The following is a 22,190-nucleotide window of genomic DNA, read 5'->3' on the forward strand; positions in this document are numbered from 1 at the left end:
GACAGTCCCCTTGCTTGCCCTGGAGCCTCCCTCTCTTAGGCCCATTACTTAAGGGCAGCCCCTCCCCGACCTGAGCCTCCCCAGGCCCAAAGAGGAGCTCCCCCAGGAGCCTGTCCTCTCCCCGAGCCCCTTGCTCCTGCCTTTCACCTGTACTAGGCTGGATGGAGAATGTCCCTTTCTCATTCCCACTGAGAATGCTGTAGGTGATTGGTCCACTGGAGCCCCCCGCATGGACAGCCTTGGGGGAGACAATGGGAGTCCCTGCAGAAAAGATGGTGATGGTTGGACTGTGAGCACTAGACTGAAGGAGTTTGGGAGACATTTTTAGCAAGTAACCCCAGCCCATCGAGGGATACAAATCTGGGAGACAGGGTTGGGGACCCACCTGGGGGTGCATTCTCACGGAGCACGGCTTCACTACTAGCCCGGGGAAAGCGAGGTCCACGCTCAGACTCCCCCTGCAACCCAACAATGACCACACCAGTGGCGGAGCGAGCTGGACGGCCAAGGTCGGTGGCCACAATGAAGAGGACACGATCACGGGGGCCCAGGGCTACAGGGGAGCGGGCCACACGGATTTCACCCGTGTAAGAGTCCACAGTTGTGCCAGGAGGTGGTGTGCCCGCCAGCCGGTATAGGATGGAGGCATTGGCACCAGCATCTCGGTCTTCAGCTCGAAGAGTGGCCAGAGGCAGGGTGGGGGTGCTGAGGCTGGGGCCTGGGCGGGGCAGGCGCAGCCTCAGGGGACTAGTGGGGAAGGTGGGTGCATGGTCATTGACATCACGCACCGTGATGGTGACAGGCACTGTGGTGCTCAGGGGCCCAGCAGCTGCACCATCCACTGCGCTCACGGAAAAGGCATAGCTGGCACACTGCTCTCTATCTAGAGCTGCGGCTGTGCGCAATTCCCCAGAGCTGGGCTCCAGCAGGAAGGCTCCTGCTGCACCTGCACCCAGGTAGTAGGTTACATGGCCATTGGCCCCAGCATCAGGGTCATGAGCCTGTAGCTGCAGCAGCAGGGTTCCTGCAGGTGCATCCTCAGGCACCTCCACAGAGTAGGCAGGCACCGGGAAGGCTGGGGCATGGTCATTGGCATCCAGTACTGTCACTGTCACAAGCAGAGTGGCACTGAGAGCTGGCTGGCCTCCATCACGGGCCTCTATCTTCATCTGGAATGCTGGCTCCACCTCCCGGTCTAGTGGCCTCATGGTGCCAAACTCCCCAGAGGCTAGGTCTAGGACAAAGGCTCCTGATGGGTCCCCATCTGCGAAGAAGGGCATGCACACATACAACATACATGTGTCAGTCCATGGGAGTGAGAGTAATTTACAGGCAACAGCAAAGAATATGAGAGAGAGAGAAAGACAGAAACTTGGAAAAAGGCAGAGAAACAAAGAGAAACACAGAAGATAAAAGAAAGAGTATAAAGCAGCTGTTCTCAGAGTATGGACTGGGAACTCCTGGGAGTCCCCTGAGACCCTTTCAGGGAGTACATAAGATCAAAACTGTTTTCATAGCAATACCAGGATATTATATGCCTTTTTCATTCTCATTATCTGACAAATATACAGTGGAGTCCAGATGCTACATGACATGTGATGACATTATCACTTGGATGGTTAATGGAATACATGCTTATGTATTCTTGTGTTTTCTAGAATATTCTAGGTAGAAAGTTTAGAGCATAAATATGTGTGTTTTCAGAGATTCATTCAGTTTTTTCTGCTTACCTTCAGTTACACCTGCTAGAATCTTTACAACTTCATTACTGTCCAACAAATTGTTATTTGGAATCCTAATATTTCCTTGTGCCTGTGCAGAAATATGGCAAGCAGTATGCTTCACTGGCTTGTTTTGCAATGATATTTTAAATTTTTCTTAGCTTTAATATCTAATACAGTAAATACTGATATAATGTACTTACTATATATGTTTATAATAATATATCACATTATTATATCAATAAACAATATCATATAAACAAAAACTCTTTAGGGTTCTCAAAAATTAAGAAAGTTAAGAGTTCTTGAGACCAATAAATTTGAGAACAACTGCTCTATAGGGAGAGACAAGAAAGAAAAAAAAAAGAAACAGAAGATAAAAACAGAAATAGAGGGAGATAAAGGGCTGGAGAGGCATAGAAATATGCATGAAAGAAAAAGTGGAGGACAGAAAGAGAAGGAAAAGGAGACCCAGACACACTACCTGAGTCTGACATAGGCCAACGAGGAGTAAGGTTGGGCAAGTGGGTGCTGAGTTAGTGGGTGTGGGACGGTTCTCACCCAGGATGCGGTACTGTAGCTGCCCATTGGCTCCCACATCTGGGTCAGAGGCCCGCAGTGTGGTAAGAATCTGGGGGTCCTGGCCCTCGGGCACCTCCAGGGAGAGGTGGGCACTCCCAAAGGTTGGGGCATGGTCATTCTCATCTTCCACAGCCACTCGCACCGTGACATGGGTTAACAGTGGAGGTGAACCCCCATCCCGGGCATAAACTGTAGGGAAGCAAAATCAATGAGATCTCGTCTGTTCCCATCCCATGGAGAAACCCACATCACATAGAGTTCACACAGGTTCACCAGGCACACACAAACCAGAAAACATTCATCTCTCCACACCCCATGAGTACACAGGTGCCTACATATGTACATGCACAGATAAATATACATGTGTCAGAAGATGTCTTTTTCTTCCCACCTCCTACGCTTGATGCATGCAAGATGTATCCTGGATTAGTGGTGGTATGACACAAAAGGCACTAAATGAGGTATCCAAAGATCTGGATACCACTCTGCCACTTCCAAGCTGTGTTAGCTTGAGCAAGTCACTTAACCTCTCTGATGCTCAATATCTGTGAAATGGCTGCAGTATAATCTGAGGGAATCCTAGAGGGCAGAGCTGTGACATTATGCATTTGAGAGTTTATGTGATCACAGTGGTAACAGCCTAGAAGTCAATTCACTTTGCACTCTGTCAAACTCTTCACTCTCCAAAAAGATCCAAAAATATAACAGAAGGTGCTGTGATAGGTGGAAGCTTCTAGAAGGTACTTTGAGGGTCCTACTCATGTTACATTGGTGTTTACAACAACTAGTCTTTTGGGGTCCTGTCAACGTGTACCTGTCAGGTTGATCTCCTCCTCCTCCTCCCTATCCAGGGCTTGAAGAGTTGTGAGAACTCCAGTGTCTGGGTCCAGGGAGAATCTTTCACCAGAGATGCCTCCATAAGTCACTTGTCCATTGGCCCCTGAGGAGGGCAGCATGAAGGGAGATCAGAGGGTAAATATATCCTTTCTTGCCCCAGTCCATCTCTCTCTCAACTCATCCCCCCAAGTCTTACCCAGGTCAGAGTCTGTTGCTCGCAGAGTGAGCAGAGATGTGCCAGGAGGGCTGTTCTCACGCAAGAGGACACTGTACTCCTGCTGCTGGAAAGCGGGTGCCTCGTCGTTGATGTCGGCGACGCTGATAGTCAGGAGCTGCGTGGCTGAGCGCGGCGGGGAGCCGTGGTCGGAGGCCACCACCGTCAGTACGTGCTCAGCTCGCTGCTCGCGGTCCAGGGACCGCACCACGGACAGCGCTCCTGGGCGAGCAGTAGGCCAAACTGTAAGGAATCCTCAAGACTCCCTCCACATCCACACTCTCCCACCCTCGGGCCCAACTCACCAGTGCTGGAGTGTAGCCGGAAGTAGCCATCCCCGCCAGCTGCCAGGCGATAGGACACGCGTGCGGCCTCCCCCAGGTCCGGGTCCCGGGCTACCACATGCAGCGCCGTGGGCCCAGTCGGCTGATCCTCGGGTAGGCGCACATGTGAGGGCGAGGCGAAGACGGGCGCGTTGTCATTCTCATCCGTGACAAAGACGCGCGCGGAAACGCGCGCTGCGCGGCGACGGCTGGCGTTGGTGGGCCGGTCGGTGGCTTCCACGAGCAGCAGCAAAGCGGGTGTGGTCTCCCGGTCCAGGCCGCGCGGTGCGCTGAGCGCCCCGGTGCGCGCGTCCAGGCGCAGCGCAGGCACGGGCGGCTCCTGGCGCAGCAGGCGGTAGCGCACGTCGCTGTTAGGGCCCGGACCGTCGGCGTCCGACGCGCGGAAAGTGTACAGCGCAGCGCCAGGCTCGGGGTTCTCGGGCAGCGCCAGCGCCAGCGGGTCGCGCGCAAAGGCTGGCGCATGCTCGTTCTCGTCCTGCACTCGCACCTGCACTCGCAGCAGCCGCGCGCCCGCGCCGCCCGGCCCCTCGGCGCGCACTGTGAGCGTGCGCCACGCCGGGCCCGCCTCGAAGTCCAAGGACCGCGCCAGGTACAAGCGCCCTGAAGCCGCGTCCAGCGCGAAGGTACCCTCCGGGTCGGCACCGCCCACGAGTGTGTAGGTGAGTGTGCCCACCCCCACAGGCTCTGGCGGCGCCACAGAGCCCAAGAGGGAGCCGGGCCGCAGCCCCTCGGCTGCTGTCACCGTCAGCACGACAGGCACGGGCGCCGCCGGGTCTGGCTCTGAGGGATCCAGCGGGGGCTCAGCTGAGCGAGCTGAGGGAAGGACCTGTTGTGGACCGGGGAGGGAGGACGGAATCAGGGGGACTCGTCTAAAAGGGAGTCTCGGCTGTCCCGCTGGGTAGCAGGGTGATCAGAATAGCTAACTAGAGTGGGAAGGGCCCCATGAAGGTGGAGCTCTTGGAGGCGGAATCACAGCGCGTGGTGAAGGGGAAGGGGACAGATTGAAGGAAGGGCAGCCATACCTGCACCAGCAGCTGGAGGCTGGAGCTCCGAGGGGGGCTGCCTTGGTCATGAGCACTCAGAGTCAGCACATAGTGGGGCCGCTCTGCTCGGATCAGGGGTGCTGCAGTGAGCAGCTCTCCCGAGTGAGGATGCAGAGAGAAGAGCTCTGAGCCAGGACCTGAGGACAGGCAGAGCAAGGTTGAGGGCTTGGGTCTCAGAGCTGGGTAGGTCATTAGGACATGCCATCGCCCACCAACTCCCTTCTCACTAGCCCCCATACCAGTTAATGTGTACAGGATAGTCCCATTCTCCCCCTCATCCGGATCCTTGGCCTGCAGAGTCGTCACTAGTGTTCCTGGAGGCACGCGATCTGGTACCTGTGGGGAGACACCATTCACCTACAGTTGTCTCCTTCTTGTTCTTGAGACAACTCAGGATCGAGTTCCCCTCACCTGTGTGCAGGCAGAGCCGCTTTTTTGCTCTCACATCTGTTCTAAGAGGCAGTCTCTCATACCTACACCTATAGAAGGAGACCCCCATTCCCTCTCACACTTCTTCAGGGCAGGGTCCTGCTGCTTCACATACCTGTATAGGGAGGCCCCCACCAGCAGCCCCTGAAGCCTGCAGGAAAGTGGGGCTGTTGTCATTGAGGTCGAGCACTGCGATGTGCACGGTGCCTGTGGTACTGCGGGGTGGGCTCCCTGCATCCTGCACTTGCACAAGGAGCTGGTAGCTGCTCTGCCGCTCCCGGTCCAGGGTTTGGAGTGTGGTCACCTCTCCTGTGAGTGCAGGATAGAGATCATGTATGGAATAGCTAGGGATGCAGAGCCTGAGGCCTATGGCTGAGAGGCTGGGGTTTGGGGAGTATGGAAGGGAATGCTAGGGCAAAACTCCAGGTTCACTCCTGGTCCTTGTGGCCTGGGTCTGGGGATCCCGTCTGGGTGTTCACCAGTCTGAGGATGAGGCTATGGGGTCTCAGAATTTGGGTCCCAGTGCTCACCAGTCTGGGGGTGGATGCGGAAGGCCTTGCTGTCTTCTGACAGCTGTCGCAGGCTGTAGGTCAGACGTCCGTTGGGTCCTGAGTCTCGGTCAGTGGCAAAGACCCGGCCCACACTGGTCCCTGGAGGCTGGTTCTCAGCCACAGCCAGGAAGGTAGGCTCCTCAGACAAGCGGGGACTGTGGTCATTTTGATTGAGGATGCTGATCCTCACAGTGGCTGTGCCTGTCTGCTGCCCCAACTCAGCTTTGGACCCAGACACTGCCATTACCTTCAGTGTGTACAACTCCTGGGCCTCACGGTCTAGTGCTGCCCGCACCCATAGCCACCCACTCTGTGGCTCCAGGCCAAAGGGGCTACTTGGCCCATCTGCTGCAAGGTGGTAGGTGACAGGACCCCCATCTGGTGCTCGAGCCTGCACTTGCAGAACTTGAGTTCCAGGGATGGTGCCTGAGGGCAGGTCCACACGGTAGGTAGGGCTGTCAAAGTGCGGAGCAAGCCCACGGGTCCCCAAGTCCTGTACCACCACCCGCAGTCGAAAGTGGCTGGTGCGTGGTGGTGAGCCCCCATCTCGGGCCTCCAGCTCCAGCTCATGGGCAGGCCCCCCTGGGGGCCCCAGAGATCCCATAAGCCGCACATGGCCCATGGTGGGGTCCACGGTGAAGGCCCCGCCACCCCCAGCAAGCAGGGTAAAGGTGACTCGACTGTTAACGCCTGAGTCAGGGTCCAGAGCCCGCAGCGTATAGATGAGGGTCCCTGGGGCAGTGCTTGGTGGCAGCAACACTGTGTCTTCAGGTGCAGGGAAGGCAGGAGAGTTGTCATTCACATCATCTAGCAGCACACGCACCCGAGCTACAGCGAAAGCTGGGGGTACTCCACTGCCTGCCCGCACCTCCAGCTCCAGCACTGGTCCCAGTAGCTCCCGGTCCAGAGGGCGAAGTGTTTGTAACAGCCCTGAGGCCCCATCTAGGGAGAAGAGTCCTCGGGGATCCCCACCTGATAGGGTGAAGGTCACGGGCCCCAAGCGACCTAGGAGGAGGAGAGAGGGGTCAGGAAAGAGATGGGGAGCACCGGGGCACCTGTTGAGTTGGGGCCCAGACTGCAATACCAAGAGGGGCTAGGCAAAAATCTTTGGAAAAAAAAAAAATCTTAAAAAAAAAAAATGGGCTGGCCCCATGGCTGAGTGGTTACATTCGCACACTCTGCTTCGGCAGCCCAGGGTTTCGCTGGTTCGAATCCTGGGTGCGGACATGGCGCCACTCATCAAGCCATGCTGAGGCGGCATCCCACATGCCACAACTAGAAGGACCTACAACTAAAAATACACAACTATGTACCGGGGGGCTTTGGGGAGAAAAAGAAAAATAAAATGAAATCTTTAAAAAAAAAAAAAAAGAAAAGAGGGGCTAGGCAGTGCCCACACCAGTGTCTTTCAAAGTATTAGGAGGAGGGGCAAGTGCTTGCAGAGAAACTGGGTGGCACTAGGGTGATGTTCATGCGCTAGGGGATGAAGCAGAGTGCCTGCACCACACCCCAGGAGCTGCTGGGATTGGAACCAGAGTGCTTTGCTTGGGGGCTACCTGTGGTGTGATACTCTGGGGTACCCTGGGATGGAGCTCGAGGGTTATGTTGGAGTGTCTGGCTATGGCACCAAGTGGGCATAATGATAAATGATACCTGGTGGGTTGTGTGCCTGGACCATGCCCACACTGGTGCCTGGTGCCACATCCTCTGGCACAGAAAAGACATACTGTAGTTGCTCAAATATGGGTGGTATGGGGGTTCCAGGCACAATGCTGATGTTGACTCGGGCACTGGGCTCTGCCTGCAGGCCACCTCCATCCTGAGCCCCAATCTCCAGCTGCACCACAGAGTTGGCCCGTCTGGCCAAGGGCCAGGCTACTGTCAACAGCCCTGGGAGAAGGGATAGAAGCAGAGATGTATAAGGAAACAGAATAGAGCTGGAAGGGTTATGGGGGTGCAGTACATTATTTAGGTAGGTGGGGAGGGGGGTTGGGAGGCCCTGAGAATGGGAGGATCCTCACCTGAGTGTTCATCCAAGGCAAAGAGCGGGGGGCTATTGCCAGCCAGGATGTGGTAGGAGAGTCGCCCATGAGGCCCCTGGTCAGGGTCATGGGCACGCACCCTCAGCACAGCTGTGCCTGGTGCACTCTGGGCACTCAGACTGGCAGCATACTCCCGTGGATAAAACTGAGGGCGGTTGTCATTCTCATCTGACACAAACACCTTCACATATACCATGGACTTCAGACCTCCCTGGTGAGATAGGCAGCCATAAGTCAGGAAGGCCTTGTCTGGCCCTGGTGAATGCCCTACCCCAATGCCCCAACCTGCCCACAGTCTGCCCACTCACCCCATCCACAGCTGTCACTGTGAAGTCGAAGCTCGAGGGCCCCTGGTCACGGTCCAGGGTACGGGTCGTGCACACGTCACCACTGTGAGCATCAATGCGGAACGGGGGAGACCCTGAGGCCCCAAGTCCAGCACCCAAGGAATAGGAGAGGAGGCCAAATGGGCCACTGTCTGCATCTGTGGCTGTCACCTAGGGAGAGGCTGGGGTGAGTGATGCCCCATCTTTTTGGCTAGAAAAACCAGAGCTAAGTAGCCCTGTGCCAGTTGTTGCCCAGAATCTCTGGATGGTGGACACATAGAGGGGACTAGTAGGACATGGGCCAAACTCAAACCCAGTCCAGACCTCACCACCTGGGTTAGGTTCCTGTGAGCCTCTGGTCACAAAATTTTTGTCCACTGGTCAATACCTAACCTTGCTTTACGTGTGTTTCTGTTTAAAGACACCTTATTTAATACATATTGTTGATTCATTAACATTGAACTCATGGCCAATGGCACCATAGCTCCTATCTGAACAAAGCTTATCTCATACATGCATTTCTCCATAAGGCACACCACAGCCTTCTTGTGCTTAGGGACACTAGACAGCACTTCAGCACTACACTTGGTGACCATTTTAAACAGCAAAATCACTAAACAAAAAGCACAAAAATGTGAAAAATGTGGTACTAAATAGACTGCGAAAAGGACCCTGGTTTACAATATAAAAGCTGAAACGTGAAAGAAGAGCATTGCCTTGTTTGACCTTAGCTGCGAATGTGCAAGTCAGGAGACTTGAATTTTTCATCATTCTGTGCATGTCCAGGATTGACTGCACAAGCTCTGTGAGTACTGATTTGGGGGTTAAAATAAATTTTAGATTTGGTGAATTCACAAATACAGAGTCTGCAAATGATAAGGACCAACTGTACTTACTAAGAAGAGTGCTAAGAGCTGTGACTGCTAATTCCAGGTGGATCACAGGGAGTTAATGACCGAGTCTCATAATCACTCCAAGCAGAGAACCAGCTGACCAACAGAATTGTAGAGACTGATGTCATAGGCCTGTTCTTTATTAAGTTTGGTCAGTGCAGAGTGGGATCTGATTGATACTGGGATCTAATCACTGAGGTGATCAGGGTCTGCTCTATGGATTTATGAATGTGGCTCATGCACCCTTAGCATCCCATCACCTCTCAAGCCAACCTCACTGGAAGTGAGAACTGCCAAGTCTATGGGACAATACTGAGGTCATTAAGTCCTGGGAGCTCCCCAAAACTAAGAAGTAGGGGAAGGCTTTTCTGATTAATTCTCAGGCATCTCTAAGACTGGCTCAGAAAAAGCTGAAGGATTGGACACCAATGTCAGGAGCCTCTGAACATTTCAGAGCCAGATCAGCAGGATACACCATTCTGAGAGCTCTTGAGCCCAGGAGAGGGCCAGGCACATAGTAGGTACTCTATGCATATTTGTTCATTGAATAAATGGACATTCTGATTGCCTTGCCTTACAATAAAAACTTCTTTCAAACTAAGTTTTATACAATGGGTGCACATTAGGCCCTCAACAGTGGGTTAGCTGGTGCTGACTGCCGTAGCCTGTGACAAAGTGCTCTTTGTGGATACAAGGGCTCAGGGTCATGATATGCTGTAAGAGGAAGCTGGAGAGTTGCCCTTTCTTAGCCAGAAAATGTTGCTCAGAGAGAAGGCTGGCCAAGGACTTCTGATTGTTGCCTAGGCCCTTGACAGAAGTGATTTGTGCCATTGTTTACCCTCCTGGGACACAAAGACCATGCCACAGCTGAACTCTGGAAACAGCTTCTGCTCCAACTCTTTACTGTGGCTGTGGGCCCGGATATCCCAGGAGACAAACTTCCCCCTGCATCAATCGGGCAGGCTGCAGCACAGCTGTAGCACCATCTCCAGAAGCTGTTAAAGACCTTTGCCCTCTGCCTTGCTGCAGGAAGAAAGCAATAAATAGTGGTCAGGGGAAGTTGTCAGGAAGTGACCCCCAAAGGCGCAGGGGCCATTGACTGGAAATGACCAAGGCAGAAGTGAATTTCCTGGCCTGTGCAGCCCCTGTTCAGAGGTTCCACTGCAAATGTGCAGTCTCTATTTTCAGCAGTTGCTCAGCCCTGCTTCACAGTCCAACCTTGGTCAGCTCCCTCTCCCACTCTGCCCAAAGCTATAACTAACCTTATCTTTTTCCTTTTGTCCCCATCCCACCACTAGCTCTCATCAAACACACTATTTCAAGGAGAAAATAAAGACCCTTATCTGTGAACTCTCTAAAATTCTTACCAGACCACAAACTTACTGCATCTGCCCCACCCTGACCACCTTCCCAGGCGTCTCTCCTGTTTCTCCTCCCACTGCTTCCCTACTCCACAGCCTTTCTCCACCTCCCCTTCCTCTGCCTGTTCTTACACATTCTTGTTCCCTGGACTCTCTCCTTGGCCTCTTCTTACTCTACATGCTCTCTCAGGGCCTTCTCTTCCACTTCCATGGCTTTGACCATCGTCCATCCTTTGACGCAGACCATTCCTCTGAGCCCCAGCTTGTACATGCCGATGCCTGCTCAACATCTCTACTTGGATGTCCCACAGGCACCTTAAATCCAACCTGTCCAAAACTAAACTCATGATCATTCCAAACCCCTCTCTAATGACTCTTCCATCCATGTAGTTGCTCAAGCCAGAAATCTGTTCTTCCCTTTTCCTCTCCCGGTATATCAATCAACCAGGGACTAAGTAAATCCTCATTATCTCTCCTATTTGTCTATTCCTCTCCATCACCAGTTTCACTGTCCTGACTTAGGCCTGAGCTGTCTCTCTCTTGTACTATTGTAATTCCTTTCTCATAGATGTGTGACTCTCCAATCTGTCCTCTACACCAGGATTTCTCAACCTTGGTACAATTGACATTTTGAACCAGATAATTCTTTGTTGTGGTGCTGTCATGTGCATTTATGGGATGTTTGGCAGCATCCCTGGCCTCTACCCACTAGATGCCAGTAGTATCCCACCAATTATGACAATCAGAAACGTCTCTAGACATTGCCAAATGTCCCCTCCAGAGGCAAAATCTCCCCTAGTTGTCAACCACTGCTCTACACTGACTACCAAAAGCATCTTTTGAGAAAACAAATATGATCTTTCCTACTGAAAAATCTTCAATGCTCCCTAAAGAAAAATGCTCAAACTCTTTGGCTTGGCTTGACTCCTCACCGTCTGGCCTACCTGCACAGTCTCATCTCCCATCTAACTCCTTAAACTGCAGAGAGATAGTGAGCTACTTGTACGCCCTTGGACAAGTCAGGCTCTCCCACTCCTCTGGGCATGTCACCTCTGCTTGGAACCCTTCCTGTCTGAACACCTCATAAACTCCTGCTCATCTTTTGAGTCTCAGCTCTCTGTCCGTTCCTTTGGGAAAACGTTCATACTGCCTATCTGAACCTCACATATATCCCCATCATGGGAGTTTTCTTATTGCAGTAAACTGTTTCTTTGCAGATGAATCTCTCTGCTGGAATATAAACTCTGTGAAGTAGCAGGGGATGACTCATTCATTACTGTATGCTGTGCCCTTAATACAATGACAGGCACATGGTAGATGCTCGATAAATGTATACTGAATGAATTAAATACTAAGACTTCTTGTAACAGTTATGAACATCTAATGATCATTTTTTTATCCCTGCTTCCTCTAGGGTTACTAATAGTAAAAACTCCAGGAAACCCCCTGGAGAGTTGCACTTTTACTTCAGGCACTAGTGAGGAGGAAGAAGTTTGGAAACCATAGCCTACTGGTCCTGGGCCAAGAGGCAGAATAAACACATGGGAGAGTGAGTGGGAGCTGGACAGCAGCATGCAGGCAAATACTCAGAGTCTGGTCAGAAGACAGGGGGTCAGCCTGGAAGTCTAGGCCAACAGGCAGCCCCTGAGAAGATACTCAGGGGTCTGGTGGACTTCTGAGACACAAAGACTTCAAGTACTAATCTCTTAAGAGGCCACCATGCCTCCAGTCTCCTCTTCTGCATCCATACTCCAGGGTGCAGCCAAAGCAATCTTTCCAAAAGATATATCAGATTTGTCTAGAGCCCCTCATTGGTTCTCTATGATTTTTTTGCTTTTTTGAGGAAGATTAGCCCTGAGCTAACATCTTCCACCAATCCTCCTCTTTTTTGCTGAGGAAGACTGGCCTTGAGCTAACATCTATGCCCATCTTCCTCTACTTTATATGTAGGACGCCTACCACAGCATGGCTTGACATGTGGTGCGTAGGTCCACACAGTGGGACCCGCACGGGTGAACCCTGGGCTGCCGAAGCAGAACGTGCAAACTTAACTGCTGTGCCAATGGGCCAGCCCCAGTTCTCTATGAATTTTAAGATAAAGTCAAAGCTTGTAATCTGATCCCTGTCTACTATCTTGTCACATCTCTCTTCAACTCTTTCTCTTACACAATTGAGGCCAACCTGAACAATGCAGCCCTCTGAACCCATCACAGTGTTCTGCAGCTCTTTCTGTAGGCCTGGAGTCTCCATTCACACACTTATATTATCCATTTGGCAAAGTCTCATTGGTTCTTCAATGGCCCCTCCTCTGAGCTTCCACAGTACCTCATAGGCCACCTGATGGAGCACTAGTTACTGGTGTGTCTCCCTGTCTAGACTGGGACCTGCCTGGGAACAAGACTGTCTCCTTTCTTTGTTTCCAGGGTCCAGCACAGTGCCAGGCTTACAGTGGGTAAGTTAATTCTTGAATGTATCACTTACCCACTGATCCAATCCATCCTTTGCCCTTAAAGCAAGTTAGCTTCCTAAAAAAAAAAACAATCTGTAGGGAAGAGTGAGGGATGAATAGGTGAAGCACAAAGGATTTTTAGGGCAGTGAAACTACTCTGTATAATACTATAATGAAGGTCATTATATATGTCCATTATACATATACATATACATTATATGTGTCATTATACATTTGTCCAAGCCCATAGAATGTACAAAATCAAGAGTGAATCCTAATGTAAACTATGGATTTTGGGTGATAATGATGTGTCAGTGTAGGTTCATTAATTGTAACAAATATGCCATTTTGGTGTGGGATGTTGATAATGGGGGAGATTATGCCTGAGTGCAGGAGGAGATATATGAGAAATCTCTCATTTTACTGTGAATCTAAAACTGCTCCCCAAAACACAGAGTCTTTAAAAAAAAAACTAAACCAAAACAATCAGAGCATGCCCTTTTCTGGTTCAAAGAAGTTCAGCGACCTCCTTTACCTTCCAAGTAAAGTCCTAACCCCCAACAGCTTGACGTCCAAAGACTTCGGCAATCTGGCTTTGACACCTGCTTCTCCAGTTTCATGCTCTCTCCATCTCCTCCAGGCCTGACTTTCAGGCACTCTGTGGCACCCAGAGTCTGTCCAGGGCTCCTGCCTCTTCCTCTGAGAGGGCTTCCTGCTCTGGATGTCGGGCTCTCACTGGATAATTCTTGTTATGTCTCATCCTTGAGACTGAGCCCAAGTGTCCCATCAAGGCTTAGCTCCAAGGGCAAGGATAGGGGATTCTTCCAGCACAGCCCAGCACTGGACAAGGCTTGGAAGGCTCTGTAAATGCTGGCATCTCCTTTGGGGAGCAGGAACTACACGGCTGTACAGAACAGCTTTGAGACTTTACAGAGTCTCTCTCACTTCCTCACACCACAAGATACTTTTTCTCTAGATCCAATCTTAATTACCTCAACTGCCAAGATTACCTGGCCTAGCTCTTGCAACCTGCTTTCTCATCTTCTTATTAACCCTCACCCTCTGCACAGACTTTGGAGCTCACAGGATGGGACCAAATCCTCTGGCATAAGTCACTATAAACATACGCACTTGCAAGGCTTGGTTCCTGCTGTGAGGTCCCCTGTGACCCTCTGATCCACTCCTGCCCACAACAGCATCCCACTGTGTGCAGAGCTTACCCACCTGCAGGAAGCAGGTCCCAGGCTGGGTGCCCTCAGGCAGTGAAGCATTGTAGAAAGTCCTCTGGAACTGGGGCTCATTATCGTTGACATCTTGCAGGGCCACACTAACTGTGGCAGAAGAAACGAGAGGGGGCAAGCCCCCATCTGTGGCCACCACAATCAGCTGTGGCTGAGGTTCCAACTCATAGTCCAGTGAGGCAGCCGTGGTGATGATGCCTGAGGTGGGGTCAATGGAGAACCAGCGATTATGGGCACCAGGGGCCAGGCTATAGGTGACCTGACCATTGGTGCCCTGGTCAGGATCCTGGGCCATCACTCGCACCACAAAGCTGCCAGGCAGTGCAACCTCAGGCAGGGCCTCAGGTCGGTAGAGCTGGCGGTCAAAGGCAGGAGCATTGTCATTGACATCAGTGACATGCAGCACAAAGGTAGCCTCAGCCCGCAGTGGGGGTGAGCCTGAATCTGTGGCAGTAACCCGCAAGTTATAGGCATCCCTCTCTTCCCGATCCAGTCGCCGAGCTACGCACACCAAGTAGATGACGCTGTCCTGGGTGCTTAGGGCAAAGTGGCCCTCTCCACCCTCCAGGGACACGTTAACATGGGCAAAGTCTCCGTCATCTGGGTCTGACACAGAGATGCGAGCAACGAGCTGGCCAGGTGGGGCAGCCTCGGACACTCGGGGGGAGCCATCTGCACTCAGGAAGATGACAGTCATGGAGGGCTGATTGTCATTGGCATCTCGTACGTGCACAGTCACAAAGGCTGAGCCCAGCTCAGGGTGAGCCCCACCGTCCCGTGCCTGCACCACCAGTTCATGGACCCGCCGCTGCTCAAAGTCCAGTGGCCGCTCCAACCGCAGCAGCCCTGTGTGTGCATCAATAGAGAAGGGTCCATCACCCTCGCTCTGCCTCCGGTTGATCTCATAAGTCACAGCCCCATTGGCACCAGCATCAGCATCAGATGCATACACCTGCAGGACAGGACTGCCTGGGGCCAGGCTCTCAGACACCACAGCATGATAGCGGCTCTGATTGAAAGCTGGGGCATGGTCATTGATGTCCAGCAGTGTCACGTCCAGAAGGGCCTGGGCCCTCCGGGGGGGTGAACCACCATCATAGGCCTCCAATTGCAGCATGTAGTGTGAGCGGTTCTCTCGGTCCAGCTCCCCGGTAACTACCAGCTCTGGCACTGGGGCTCCATCTGGACCAGGGCGTGTCTCCAGCTGGAAGGTCTCTCCAGCCCCATCACCAGATAGTGCATAGCCCTGGGTTCCTAGACGGCCGGCATCTGCATCACGAGCAGGCTCCAGTGGATAGCAGGTGCCAAGAGCTGTATGCTCAGGTATCTGCAGGGCAGCCCGAGCCTGGGGAAAGGCTGGAGCATGGTCATTGATGTCAGCCACTCGCACGGTAACTTCCACAGTGGCACCGTCAGGAGTGACTGCAGTGAAGCGATAGCGATCCCGCTGCTCACGGTCCAAGACACGAGCAGTCCGGACCACCCCACTGTGTTCATCAATGGCCAGGTCTGTGCCCACACCACTGCCCTCCTGGGCAGAAATGAAGTACATGGGAGGTGCTGCCGTGCCTGCCGGAAGTCCTGCACTGATGTCCCCAATCAGTGTACCTGCCGGCTGCTCCTCATCAATCTGTAGGTCCAATCTCCCGGCCTGACCCCAGGCGCCTGGCACCGTGGCTCCCAGCAGCAGCAGCAGTAGCAGCGAGAGAGGCCTGGGGCTCTGCATGCCAGTGCAGGAAGGCGCGATGCCCAGCTCTTTCTGCATGACAGGGGCAGTCCAGTTTTGGCTTGGGCTCCAGCTCCAGGCCAGGCTCTGGGCCCAGCCTGATCTCAGGCTTTGGATCTGGTCCAACTCGGGCCCTGGCTCCAGCTCAGCTTCCTGACCTGGGAGAAAAGCAGAAAAAAAAGGACATGACAGGGGAGGGAGCAACAGTCCAGGGAGACCGGGGTCTACGCCACACCAAGACTCAGGCATGCTCAGGCCCCTAGCAGGGCCCTTGTGCTGTCTCACACCCATCTCGGGCCTAGGAAGCTCCTGCTTCAGGACTCCTCAGGACCCACTCCAGGCTTTCCCTGGCGAGTCCGGATCTTACCCGACCACCCCTCTCTCAGCAGATGGTTTTGCTTCCTACTGTTCAGGTCTGAATGTCCTCAGATTCCCTTCCTTCTATCTCTAGACTTTAAAATATAGACAATCCTTTCTCATTTTTCTTCTCACTCAGGACTACTACTCACCTCAATAACCATGTGCTTGGTAATCTTATCTGAATCATCAACTCTTCCTGTCTGCTGGAGCCATCTATCTGCATTTAAATATGCTGAAGGCCCTCCTGTTTTATTTATAGATATTTTTTTCCTTAGCCCCACTTCCTTCTCCTCTCAATAAGAGATTGACAGCCTGCTATGTGGAGCACTGGGGACACCTCAGTGAATAAAGGAAAGAGTCCCTGGCTCTACGGGGCTTACAGTCCAGGACTTGGACAAGTAATTCCAAGTGTGGTAAGGGCTGTGAGGAGAAGTACAGGGAGCTGTGAGGGCAGAGAAGAGGGCTGACTGCAGGATGTCAGGGAGAGGTTCTCTGAGGAAGTGACATTCAGGTCGGGATCTACTTCATAAGTAGGTGTTAGCTAGGCAACAGGAAGCAGAAAAGCGGGTAAAGAAAGGAGAGCAGAGCTTTCAGAAGAGGGAACAGAACGTGGGAAGGCTTAGAGTCTACAGTCAAGAAAGGGCTGAGAGTGTTTGGGGGGTAGGGGACAATGTGTGTGAGATGTAGAGTGCTGGGCGCAGAGGGCATGAAATGGGGCAGGGACTCATAAGCCATGGTAATGAATTGACTAAGGAAGGGCAAATGGAAGCCAGGAAAGCACTTTAAGGGATGCCATGATATGACTTACATTTTGTGAAGATCACTACTGCTGTCCTTTGGTATGTGGATGGGCCAGTTATCTGAGGACAACCCTTATAACACACTTATGGGAATCCAGGCAATGGCACTGCTTTGATTGCTTGGATGAGTGTTAGCAATGAAAACGGTGAAACGTGGATGGGTCTGTGGGAAGTTTAGAAGGTAGAATAGGCCAGGCTTGATGACTGCTTGAAGGCAGAAGATGAGAGAGTGGGAGAACTCAAGAATGATAGGCAAATTTCTGGCCTGAACCATCAGCTGGACAAAGGTGTCCTTAACTGGCCAGAAAGAGAGAGAAAGAAAACAAGAGAGGGAGGTGCTTCTGAGTCTAAGGGAAGCCAGGGTTTCAAATGCTGCTGAAGTGCAAGAAGGAGGAAGCCTAAAGCCCCCTGAAGGCCTACAGTGACTAAGTGAGAGCAGAGTCAGTGGAGGGTTTGCCCTTTCTGAAAGGCTGGTTCATTTCCCCCAATTTCTCACTTCTCACACCCTCCTCCCTCTGTGCAATGAGGTTTTCCCTCCTGTGACATTGCTTTCACTAAGCTTTCTATCATCTCTGTGCTCCACATCCAACGGACATTTTTTTATCTTCCTCTTGCTGGATCATTGTGGAACACTGGATCACTGACCATTGGCTTCTTGAAGCCTACTCCTCTTGGCTTCACATGGTGACACCCTACCCCTTGCTTCCATTGTACTTCTCTGCCCACTCCTCAACCTCTGCCCACTCCTCAACCTCCTTTGCAAGTTCTTCTTCCTCTGCCCATCCTTTAAAAATTGATGCTCTTCAGGACTCAATCCTGGGCCTCGTCTTTTCCCACTCCCCACCCTCTGCCTGGGTAAACTTATCCATTCCCATGCCTTGAGTTCAAATGTATCAATCATTTTTTATGTGTTGTCTACTTGCTGATGACTTTCAAACTTCCAGCTCCAGCTCCAGAGAGCTCAGGAGACACATGCCCAGCCACATACTGGACTTCCTTAACACACATCCCCAACCTTCACTCAAGCTGATTTTCTTTCTCCATTCCTTTCCTGTGAACAGCACCAGCACTCCTCAGTTGTCCAAGCCAGAAATCCAGAAGCTCTCTGTGCATCCTTGCTTTTCTTTGGGCTGATTTCCAATTAGTCATAAAAACCTGACCATCTCAACTAGATTTGTCTCAAGTCTGCCCCTTCCTCTTTTCACGCTGCTGCTGGCCCAGTACAAGCACTGTCATCTCTCCTTTTGATTCCTGCAACAGCTCCTCACTGGTCCCCCTGCCTCCTGGCTTGGACCCTCTGATCCATCTCCACCTGGCCAGAGCTATCCACACAGCTCTCACCAAACCTCTCCTGATGAATGGCTTCCACTGGTTCGCCATTACTGACAGCAGAAAACTGCTGCCCCTCTATGGAAAAAAAAATGCAGGTACACACACACACACACAAACTTGTGTCTGCACCGAGTTCATGGACTGTAGGTATAGAACTTCTGGCCCACAAGATAAAGTCCAACCTCCTTAATATATCTTCCTGATCTGAGCCCTGTCAACCTCTCTGGTGTGCCCACCTTTACCTGCCTTTCCACAACTCTGCATTACAATGCTCGACCCATTACCATGCCCCTCCCCAACTCCTTGCCTTGTAGACACTATTCTCTCACCTGAGATATCTTCTAAAAGTCTTCTCCAACTGGCCATCTCCTACTCAAACTTCAAGATCCAGTTCAAATGTCCTGTCTTGTGTGGAATCTTCTATGACATCTCCCTCACCCCTCTGCAAAGCCTACTGTACCCTCTACTGGGCTCCCACTGCTTTTAGTGCACGCTGACAATAAACTGCACAGTCATGTGTCCGCCCCCGATGCTGAACTGGAGGCGCCTGGAAGGCAGCAACTTGAGAGTCCTGGTCTCTGATTCTCCAGCATTTGTTAGAAGTATAGCGTTAGCAGGCAATCGCTGCTGAAGAATGGTCAGAGCCTCATAATTCCACACCACTGCACTCACATACTGACACAGAGAGAAACGTCCACAGACATGCTAACTCAGACGACATATACAAACACACGTGAGCCCATGCCTCTGAGGTACCACAGTCAGAAGTGTGGCTATAGAAGTGTATCCTTAGGTCTTTATAGATTTGCTCTGCTCTAGGACTTCCTGTCCTCCTACGGGAGGAGAATGTCTGACTTCCCTCTTATACTTCCAACCCCCATCTTTCCTACCTGTGTGAGGCAATAAAAGGAGCAGGGACTCTGGAGTTTGAGTTGGGTTTGAGTCCCAGTCTGAGTGTTATTTTCCTAATCTGTATAATGGCTATGTAATACCTACCTTATGGGGGTTTGTGGGAATTAGAGGCAATGGAAGCAAGAAGCTCAGAGTTGGGCATTTGGTGGATGCTGTCTCATCAGTTCCCAACACCATCCCTGATGGGTCCCCTCATCTTGGCTTTAGAGTTCTGGGGCTCTACGTGTGCACTACGGCCCCTCTCCCGGGGTCTCAAGTCTGAGGAACCCATGGAGCTACCAGATGGAATAATAGGTCAGAGGAATTCAGAAGAAGAAAGTCAGAGTGAACACAGGCCTGACTCAAAGAAGGGAGAGGCTGTGTGTACAGGATGGCCAGGGGCCCTGGTCAGGGATCTAGGCCTAGAGACTGGGTTAGAGATCAAGGGTTAAGAGTTGGTCCTATTCAGAGCTGGCCCCATGGCCAAGTCGTTAAGTTTGCGGGCTCCACTTCGGTGGCCCAGGGTTTTGCCGGTTCAAATCCTGGGTGCGGACATGGCACTGCTCATCAGGCCATGCTGAGGCGGCATCCCACATGCCACAACTAGAAGGACCCACAACTAAAAATACACAACTATGTACTGGGAGGCTTTGGGGAGAAAAAGGAAAAATAAAATCTTTAAAAAAAAACTTAAAATAAAAGAGTTGGTCCTATTCATTTAATCAGTCAGTGGACAGAAAGCAGTTATGGTTGTGAGGAAGAGAAGATAATGGACAGTGGGGTCAATGTACTTATTATATGCTGTATTATAATTCTCCGTCTCCCCACCCAGAGAGAATATCAGCTGTTTGAGGGCCAGGAATGTATCTTACTCACTATTGTGTGTAACACAGAGGATGGTATATAGTACATGATCAGTAAATTTTCTGAATGAAAGGATGTATGAATGGCATGAGAAAAAAGCTCAGGTGAATGATCAGTCTTGAAGAGGAGGGATTCAGGCCCAGGCAGATGCCCCTTCTCCCAACCTGTGTAGACCCCAGTGCCCTCCTCATCACCCAGCCTGGGTCCCTGTCCAAAGCAAACTCCCCAAAACACTCTCACAGTGGACACGCAAAGGTGCATACTCACAAAGTCACAGACCTCACACAGCCAGGCACAGACTCGCAAGCAGATAGGCATATTCAACACATACTCATACACACATGCACAGAGGCAACTTTAACACATCCACAGCCAACACACATACACAGATACCTTTCCTCACAGATAGAGAGCAGCATGTTTTCACACACACAGATGGGCATATTCATTCACATGGAACCTCCCCGCCCCCCATTCAGGTATACATACAGACACATACATACACATAGAAAGACATTTTCTCACTGGCCTCCCATGGACAGGCATATTCACACCCACAGACACTCTCCCCATACAAACAAAGGCACAGTTACACACACACAGCCCACACACACGGACAGACCCACTTTCACGTATACAGAGACTCACACAGGCAGGCACGTGCACAGACCCACCCACACACAGGCGTGCTCTCACACATGCTGCCGGGGCACTCGTGGTCAGCTCTGCGGCTGCAGCTGTGACCTCTGGGTCCCTGGGGCCTCTGTCTGGACTGTGCCTCATCACTTCCTGCTCCAAGGCTTCCAGTTCCAAACTCGAACTCCAGACTCTCTCCCGAGACCGTCTCATCCTCTCTCCAACTCTCTTCTCAGCACCATCTCCCCCCATCTGTCCAGTGTTTCTCACTGCCTCTTCCCCAAGTCTTGCTCCTCTTCTCTCTTCCTGTTTCTTTCCTTCTTCAAGTCCGTCCCATCCCTTCCCCAAGATCTGGCCTAAACCACTCATCTGTCTCTCCCCAATCTGTCCTGCCTCCTGCGCAGATCTGTCTTCTTTTTACCCCTGGACTGTCACATCTCTTCTCCCAGCCAGTCTGCCTTGCTACATGCCCTCACTCTGTCCTGGTCCTGTTACTCTGTCCTCTGGCTCCATCCTGCTCTCCCCCTCTAGCCCCACATCTGGGCCTCTGGAACCACAGCTGGTTCTCATTAGGAGGGGGAGGGGCGAGACTGTTCATTGGGGCCTGAAATGTGATGTCAATCCTACCCCCTCCCGCAGCCTGTGTGTCCATAGGACCTGGGAGCACGGGGAACAGGAGAGGAAAGAGAGGTGGGCTGGGGGGGGGGGGCCCACAAGGGAAGGGGGTGCTCCAGAAGGAAGTAGAGGAGTAGCCCGAGGTACAGAAGGGGAAGCAGACCCGGGGAGCTGGCACCGCCCAGGCCTCCTCCCTCAACTTCCTGTCCCAGGGCCAGGGAGGGGCAGGGACCAGAAAGACAACAGGGTGAGGAGGGGGCTATGAAAGGCACGTTGAAGCAGAAGTGGAGGAAGACAAGGACAGCCTCAGTGAACAACTGGAGGTGGAGATACAGGGTTAGACATAAAGGAGAAAGGAAGAGAGGCAAGAGTTCTGGGAGGGGGGATGATAGGGAACAAAACTGAGGGAGAGTGAATGTCAACATGTCCGGCAAAGCAAAGAGTGAGTGGAATTAATGCAGAAAAGAGAGGTAAGTCAGAGACAGGAACAGCAAGCCTGGAGAGGTTGAGGGGAGGCAGACAGAGGTGGGAGTCGGAGCTGGAGGAAGGTGGGAGGATAGGACAGGAGGCATGAGGAAGGGAGGAGGGAGAAGAAGGCTGACAAACTGGCTTTCCTGGATTCCCTGGGACAACCCCAGGGGACAGTGGCCAGGGCAGTGCCAGAGCTTGGCTCTGTCCCTCTCAAGGACTAGTTCCCAGGAGGCACCTCAGGGAAGGCTGGGGACAAATGTGAGCAGAGGAGGTGGAGGGAAAGTCAATCTTCTGAGCTTTTAAGGTGTGCTGAGCCCTATGCCAGGAAATTCACAGACAGTATCTCATTTAATCATCCTAACAAAATGTGAAGAAGGTGTCTCGCCTTCCATTGAAGAAATTGAGGCTTGAAGTAAAACAACTTTCCTGAGTTAGTACAGCTTCAATTTGAACCCAGGACTG

General features: G+C 52.1%; 1 protein-coding gene across 1 annotated transcript in view; it reads right to left on the bottom strand.

Moving 5' to 3' along the window:
* Positions 1 to 22,190, bottom strand: part of DCHS1 (dachsous cadherin-related 1) — a 35,713-nt gene that overhangs the window by 5,090 nt on the left and 8,433 nt on the right. The window contains exons 2-15 of the mRNA XM_070626139.1: positions 14,017 to 15,917; positions 8,072 to 8,260; positions 7,743 to 7,974; positions 7,375 to 7,611; positions 5,701 to 6,726; positions 5,286 to 5,479; positions 4,981 to 5,077; positions 4,721 to 4,878; positions 3,660 to 4,524; positions 3,337 to 3,576; positions 3,118 to 3,243; positions 2,283 to 2,492; positions 386 to 1,264; positions 148 to 261 (exon numbers count right to left, since the gene is read on the bottom strand). Coding sequence (XP_070482240.1) covers positions 148 to 261; positions 386 to 1,264; positions 2,283 to 2,492; positions 3,118 to 3,243; positions 3,337 to 3,576; positions 3,660 to 4,524; positions 4,721 to 4,878; positions 4,981 to 5,077; positions 5,286 to 5,479; positions 5,701 to 6,726; positions 7,375 to 7,611; positions 7,743 to 7,974; positions 8,072 to 8,260; positions 14,017 to 15,798 — 6,349 coding nt within the window. The 5' untranslated portion in view covers positions 15,799 to 15,917. The remainder of the gene's footprint in view (positions 1 to 147; positions 262 to 385; positions 1,265 to 2,282; positions 2,493 to 3,117; positions 3,244 to 3,336; positions 3,577 to 3,659; positions 4,525 to 4,720; positions 4,879 to 4,980; positions 5,078 to 5,285; positions 5,480 to 5,700; positions 6,727 to 7,374; positions 7,612 to 7,742; positions 7,975 to 8,071; positions 8,261 to 14,016; positions 15,918 to 22,190) is intronic.

This window comes from Equus przewalskii, chromosome 6, assembly GCF_037783145.1.
Source record: "Equus przewalskii isolate Varuska chromosome 6, EquPr2, whole genome shotgun sequence".
In the NCBI taxonomy this organism is placed as follows: Eukaryota; Metazoa; Chordata; class Mammalia; order Perissodactyla; family Equidae; genus Equus; species Equus przewalskii.